The sequence below is a fragment of the Drosophila tropicalis genome, unplaced genomic scaffold (genome assembly GCF_018151085.1).
Source record: "Drosophila tropicalis isolate 14030-0801.00 unplaced genomic scaffold, ASM1815108v1 contig_1190, whole genome shotgun sequence".
NCBI lineage: Eukaryota > Metazoa > Arthropoda > Insecta > Diptera > Drosophilidae > Drosophila > Drosophila tropicalis.
The window spans coordinates 1,245,829-1,253,115 of record NW_027172561.1 but is presented as its reverse complement, the minus strand read 5'-3'; the positions used below and the strand labels follow the sequence as shown (position 1 = coordinate 1,253,115).

General features: G+C 38.4%; 1 protein-coding gene across 1 annotated transcript; it reads left to right on the top strand.

Annotated features, from left to right (window-relative positions):
• Nucleotides 1-4,652: 4,652 nt before the first annotated feature.
• On the top strand, nucleotides 4,653-7,060 carry LOC137579100 (E3 ubiquitin-protein ligase ariadne-1). The gene is made up of 2 exons (XM_068292798.1): nucleotides 4,653-4,827; nucleotides 4,896-7,060. The coding sequence occupies exon 2, from the start codon at nucleotides 4,964-4,966 to the stop codon at nucleotides 6,590-6,592; it is 1,629 nt and encodes a 542-aa protein (XP_068148899.1). The 5' UTR covers nucleotides 4,653-4,827; nucleotides 4,896-4,963; the 3' UTR covers nucleotides 6,593-7,060.
• The last annotated feature ends 227 nt before the right edge of the window (nucleotides 7,061-7,287 follow it).

Below are 7,287 nucleotides of genomic sequence, written 5' to 3'. Positions count from 1 at the left end.
GTCCATATATACCCTTTCATTTTATACGCCCACTGGGTACAAAGAAGAACAAAGAATAAGAAAGAAGAAGAAAAAAACTAAGCTGCAGTCAAACCGATTTGCCTTTTCATACGAAAAACTGCGTTTTGGCCTTTTGAAGTGGCATAGTTTTTCCTCCGCTTAACGCACTTTCTTAGGCGGCCAAGAGAGAAAGACTCTCATACCCATACACCTTCAAGATGGCGGAAATGCTACAATTTCAAAGGCAAAAAGACCGCCAATGCAGCCCCAAAAAGATGGAGGAAAAAACCAGTGAATCATGGAGCAAAGAGTGAGAGGGTGTGCCTTGCTTGAGACAGACAGAGACAGCGATAAAGATAAAGACATATGTACATACATGGCATCATATGTGATGTGATGTGATATGTGTGTGGGTGGATGGGTGTAGATGGGGTAGTTGGATTTTCAATGTTTGGGGATGGTGTGTTCCTTTTTTTTTGTGTGTTGGGGGTTGCTTTTTTCTATCTCGCTTCCTCCAAAAGGAACACTTTCACTTTTCTTTACACCAAACAAAAAAAAGAAAAGAAAACAAGTTCATTTCTTTTTTTTTTTTTTTTTGGTTTGGTTTTTGCCTGTCACATTGATTTTCCTTTCTTATTCATGTTTTCTTGGGTTGGTTGGCATTCGATTGAAATTTTCAAGGGGTGATGGGCTCCTTTTGCTATTTGCCTGCCGGGGTTGCAGCTTATATCAAAGTGAATTTTTGGCCATAATTTGACATTTAGCGAAGGCAAAAAAAAAAAAAAAACCAATGACAATTGCCGATGGGAATATACGAGAATGAATGTGTATGAAGAATAAAACATAAATAAAATGTATAAATTTGTTTTCTTTTTTGTCTCCCCACACTATTTGATGGATGGATCTTTAGCATTTCAGCATTTAAGACGTTATTAAAGTCTAGACTTGCAAAAATATCAAATGAAACCAAAACGAAATTAAAATGGAATATGTGGGATATGTATGTATGTATGTATGTAGGTACTCTGTTCGTTATACGTTGTATCATAAATCTCTGCCAGAATTCTAAATGAAATTAATTTCATTTAATTATATGCTCTGGCGCTAATGCTACTGTTAGAGCGCCAGTTTCAAAATGATGAAGATGATGATGACGACGACGTCAAGGTCATAATATCAATTCATTTGTTCGTTGGCTGGTTTATTTGGAACCGTTAATGCCCATAACTCATAACGGTGGGGAGAAGCACGACTGAAGCTGAAACTAAGTCACAGTTATACTATACATCAGTACATACATACATATGTATGTATATTTTGATTGTCTGTCCGTCTCTATGTATCTGTTTGTATTTTCTATATCATTTCGCTAGTCGCATCAAAATCAAATTAGTTCCAAGCGTTGATTTTCTTCAACTGTGGCGATGTCGGCGCTTCATGCTCGTTGATTTCCAGCTAATTTTCGAACACACACACACACCGGCACACACACAACAAATACACACAATACTTGATAATTATAATGCGATGTGGCGCATTTATCGCCACGATCAGCATACATCCGTTCTTCGTTGATATAAAGCTTGTAATTACCTAGCTAATTTACATGAAATTCAAGCGAACATCCTTTCTCAAACAAAAAAAAGAAGAAATGACCATGTCTGTGAGTGGATGAGTAGCCACATGTGTGCCAATTGATAGGTGGGGGTGTGGGTGGAGATGGAGGTGGGGCAAATGTAAGTTAGTTTTTGTATCCGCCTTTGGCAGCTGAAAAGAAAATTTCTCAAGAAAATTTACCGCAAATAGTTGCGAGCCAAAGTAGGCGCAGAAAAATGCGATTTCAAGTTGGCCTATCAGCCCACTGGCATCATCATCATCATCGTCATCATTATTGACCAAATGCAGGCAGTGGCCAGAGACAGGCTTTTGCTTTGGCTTTGGCTGTGGCTATGGCTTTGGTCATGGCATGGTCATGTCAGAGGGCCATCGCAGCTGACCATCATCATCTACATGTGTGTGTGTGTGTGTGTGTGTGCAGCGATTGTCAATGATAAAAAGTCGTGGCCAACAAGTGGCGCATCGTCCTCATTTACATTGGCAAGGAGAAATTCTTAAAATTTTCTCCCACTCACATACCACGCCCACACTCCAAACCTTTGCCTTTTGTTGTGTTTTTTGTTCCTTGTTTTTGTCTTTTTCCCTTACTTTCCCCCTCTCTATATCTTTGTCGATTATTTCTGCAAATGGTCAAGTTATTTCCTTTTCCCGTATTTCCATGGCAAAGCATTCACGCGCACGAAAGGATTTCTTGTAATTTGGCTACGACTTGAAAAGAAGCTGCGACAGAGCAGCAGCAGCAGCAGGAGCAGGGCTCTGGGCCCTTTCCGTGTCTGTAGGTAGGGAAGGGTTCAGGCTCACTGCTGATGCTGATGAAAGGGATTTGTGGTTGTGCGGCTGCTTTTTGGCGACTTTGCATTTTTATTTGTAATGCCGTTCGGTATTTTTTTTTTTCTTCTTTTTTCTTTATTTCTGTGCGCTTTGCAACTGCTGCTGCTGCTGCTGCTGCTCCTGCTTCTGGTTTTGGCGGGTTGTCGGCTTTTGTTTTATACGAAAACAAAAAACACGAAAATACAGCAAAAACTGAAAAAAAAATCATATAAAATAAAAGCAAGCAGCTTTCATACACACACACACACACACACACACACACACACACACAGAGAAAAGTGTAGTTGTGTGTATATGCACCATACACAACACCACACGGCAGATTGAATCCATTCCTTCTTCGTCGTTTTCAATGAAAGAAGCTGGAGGAAAAAGAGGAGCAGAAGGAGGAGGACGATTTTAGAGGCTGGGCTGGCCTTCTTCTCCACTGAATTCGCTTTTCGGTTTCTGGATTCAGAGTCCTGGGCCCGCTGCATATGTATGCATTATGCACACTCATTATCCGTACCATAGTTTCTCTCTCCATCGCTCACTCGCTCTCTCTCTCTCTCGCCCCCCTCCCTCTATCATTCCTTCAGCACTCTGTGTGTTTGCTATTATCCTTGTGCGCTGCTGCTCGTTCACTTTCATTTCGTATGTGTTTTTTTGCGTTTTTTTTTAGGTATTTCTGTTTTATTTTTTTTTTTTTGCCTTACCCTTGCCACTTGAGACATTGCTTTGTTCTGTGTGTTCCATGTGGCATACGATGAAGGGGTTATATGGCAGTGCAAACCCAATAATACATACATATGTACATACATACATACATATGTATGTATGTCCCAAAAAAGCTTTTAGGCGCTTTTTTACAGTGAGCCTAAAATGCATTTCGATTTTACATCCAAACACACACACACACACTTACGTATACTCAAAGTGCTCACTGCAGAATTAGAGATTGAGGAATTCCTTGTTTTGTAGCCATTAACTACTCTTATTTTGATTCCAAGTGTTTTCTTATACATATTTTGGCACATTCGACTATCGAAAATTCGGTGTTAAAGCTTACTAAGTCCTATCAGAATTCTATTACTTTTGAGTGTATTCATTGTTTCTGTTAACTCTTCAAATTAGGGACCTGAAAGCTTTAATCCTAAAACTAGAAACTAATCTTCTGTTTTTTAAAGTCGTCAGAATATATATTCTGACTGATTAATGTGTTCAGAATATCTTGATTTCTGATCTGGTGGTAAACATGTTTTGGATCTCTGCTTTTAAAATGATAAAATTAAATGCACTTTTTCTTATAAATCTTCAAAAATCGTTTGATTTTTGTTAAAAAACATTAATTTGTCGACATCGTACGGTTTTAAGTGTTGGAAATCACTTTCGATCTGCAGAGTGGATCCCAAAAAAAATCGATAGTCGTTATTTAACAATCGATACATCGCAAATAACATCGATAGTTTCTCCACTGCAAGAGTCTTAAACTTTTTGATCACGATTTGGCATTTCGCATGAAATTAAATTATAAAATGTATTTACTGGCCAAAGAGATAAAAGTATTAACTATTTATATATAACATAAACTAGCTACTTGTTTAAACAAAAAATAAAAATTAAGGTACATTTCATTGCGCACCACAAGAAATGCTAACAAAAAGGTCGAAAATTTCTAAAGCTCGTCAATTCGCCTTTCATCCAAAAGATATTTGAATTGTCGAACAAAATGCTTTAAAATTGCTACAATCCGGAAAAACAACGTTACTGTAGACGAAATATTGGTTAGTTTTCGCGGAAGATGCCCATTTACTGGGCTGGGTAGCTTTAGGTTTTTGAAATGGAACCAAACTTTGCGGAACCAAACAACGGAAGAAGCCAATTTGTGATTAAAATTGTTTGTTTGGCAAATGAAAGGCTGCTCCTGCTGAGAACAAAACTCCACACAAAGGACGTCAGTGTTGATGGTCATTGCGAGAAAAATAAATAAAAAGTCTAATAATATTGGCTAATCAAATTAAAAAAGCGGCAATTAAGGCCTGGACAGTGAACTTTCTGTTTAATATTGAGCCTATCGATTATTGGCCTCGATAAGTTATTGCTAAAAGGATGATGCATTAACTAACACTCAATTAAGAATTTTCTCAATCGACATGGAAACAAATGTCAATAATTATAGCAAAAGTCGAAAGCTGTCATTTGAATTATTTCAGTCTTCAGTAGAAATACGAAGAACACACAACATTTCATTACATCAAACGTGTTCGGCATTTGAAAAAGTTTTTTTTTTCCTTTTCTTTTATATTGAACTGTGTTGTAGTAAAATATTAAATTGTCTATCTCTGTTTTTGTGTTCAAAACCTAAACGAAGGAGCAAATGTTGCAGTTGCCGTTTAAATTGTAAGAATTATATTTTTAGTTTATTCGTTTCGTTTTTGTGTTTTCTTCATTCTTCATTTATCCATCAGCTAAATAGTCATTGCAAATCAAGGCCGTTGGCCGCCACCTGTATGTCTGTATACTAGAAATCTATAAAATGGACTCCGACGATGAGTTTTCTGATCAGGATCATGGTGACTCGCATCGTTCCATTCCCAGTCATAGTCCATCATCGTGTATATCATATGTGGACAGTGATGAGGATGTATGCACGGAAATTTTATTGCAAGAGAGACCAAAGCGTGTAGTGGAGAACGATGATTTTGTGTACAAAGTTCTCTCAGTTGATCAGATTGTCCAGCATCAGAGGAATATCATTGATGAGGTCAATACTGTGCTCAACTTATCACCGCAAATCACCAGAATTATATTAAATCATTATAAATGGGATAAGGACACGTTGTTTGAGAATTATTTCGAGAGCAGTCCGCAGGAGTTCTTTCAGCGAGCCCATATAGTGAATCCATTTGCCGCAACAACATCAGCATCGACAACAACAACAACAACAACAAGTGTAAGGCAAACTCAGAAGACGAAATCAGAGGACGACCATGAAGATGACGATGAAAATGATGAGGCGAGGCAAGAGCATATCTGTGGCATATGTTTTTGCCCAAACCGTCAGCTAACGGGCTTGGCATGTGGCCATTGTTTCTGCACTGCTTGCTGGAAACAATATTTGGCCAATAAGACATGCAGCGAAGGTTTGGCCCACAGCATATCCTGCCCGGAATCCGAATGTGACATTTTGGTAGATTATGTGTCATTTCTACAGTTGGCCGATGACTTAAAGGTTGTGGAACGATATCAGCAATTGATAACAAGTACATTTGTCGAATGTAATGTGCTGATGCGTTGGTGTCCAGCGCCAAATTGCAGTCATGCCATCAAGGTAAACTATGCCGAGCCAAAGGGAGTTATTTGCAAATGCGGTCATCAGTGTTGCTTCGCATGTGGTGAAAATTGGCACGAACCGGCCAGTTGTAGCTGCCTTAAGAAATGGTTAAGGCGATGTCAAGAGGATTCGGAAACATCAAATTGGCTTGCACAGCATACGAAAGAGTGCCCCAAGTGTAATGTGACCATCGAAAAGGACGGGGGCTGCAATCACATGGTCTGTAAGAATCCCGCCTGCCGTTATGACTTTTGCTGGGTATGTCTGGGCTCATGGGAGCCGCACGGTTCATCCTGGTACAGTTGCAATCGCTTCGACGAGGAGGATGCCAAACAGGCCAGATTGGCACAGCAGCAATATCGCTCATCGATGGCCCGATACTTGCACTATTACAATCGCTATATGAATCATGAGCGTAGCATGCGTTTGGAGAAAAAACTGTATGCCAAGGTTAGGGCCAAAATACATGAAATACAAGAGGAAATGAGTTGGATTAATGTGCAATTTTTGCAAGAAGCTGTCGATGTTCTATGCGAATGCCGCGTCACACTTATGTACAGCTATGTATTCGCCTACTATTTGGGTAATAACAATCAGAAAATTATATTTGAGGATAATCAACGGGATATGGAAGTGGCCACCGAAAAGATATCCGAATGCCTTGAACGGGAATTAACCGTTAAGAAACTATATGAGACTAAAAAGAAAGTATTAGATCTATCGCATTATTGCCAGAAACGACGATCAGTTCTGCTATATCATGTGCGTGAGGGTTATGATAAAGATTGGTGGGAATTTATCGATGACCTACCTATACTAAAAACTACCTAACCACTCGATGTCTATATAACTATACTAGACGAATTAAACTACATGAGAATTTACAGTGATACATATCCAACAGAGGATCCACCACTCCACAAATCATTCAAGCTCCATACCAGCCTCACATTATAGTTCTTCATCGACTACATTTTGTTCCCAGAAATAACGACATACCTAAAACACCTCCACCCCTCCACCACTCCAAACACACCCGTACAGACACAAAATTACAAAACAAAACCAACAAAAAACAAAAAAAAAAAGAAAAGAAATTCGTAAACCATTTCACTGAAGACTTTTAATAATGTTTCACCTGGAGTTAACACACAGCTTTTTGTTATCCTCTCTGGCAGTTCACTTGGCCAACCGATCGATCTGCCAGAGCCCTCAAAATTATAAATGTATTAAATGTGGATATGCAATAGCAAAAAAAAAAAAGAAAAAAACAAAAAAAAACATAAAATTATCAGAATAAAAACTAAAAATCTAAAAAACCACAAAAAAAAGGACTTTGATTTTCTTTTAATCCTAAATTCATAAAAATATAGGTAATCCACAGTGCAAACTAGAATTAATGTCCCTAAATACATACATATAAATATTAACTCTTTCATAGTGTGGACCCATTTTGATTCAATCTTAAAGAGGATCTAAACCAAGAAGCTATTAAATCAGCCTTTTCCCAAAAGAGTAGACATAGG

Coding starts and splice junctions, on each gene's coding strand:
- LOC137579100 (XM_068292798.1), top strand. CDS start 4,964: ATGGACTCCGACGATGAGTTTTCTGATCAGGATCATGGTGACTCGCAT.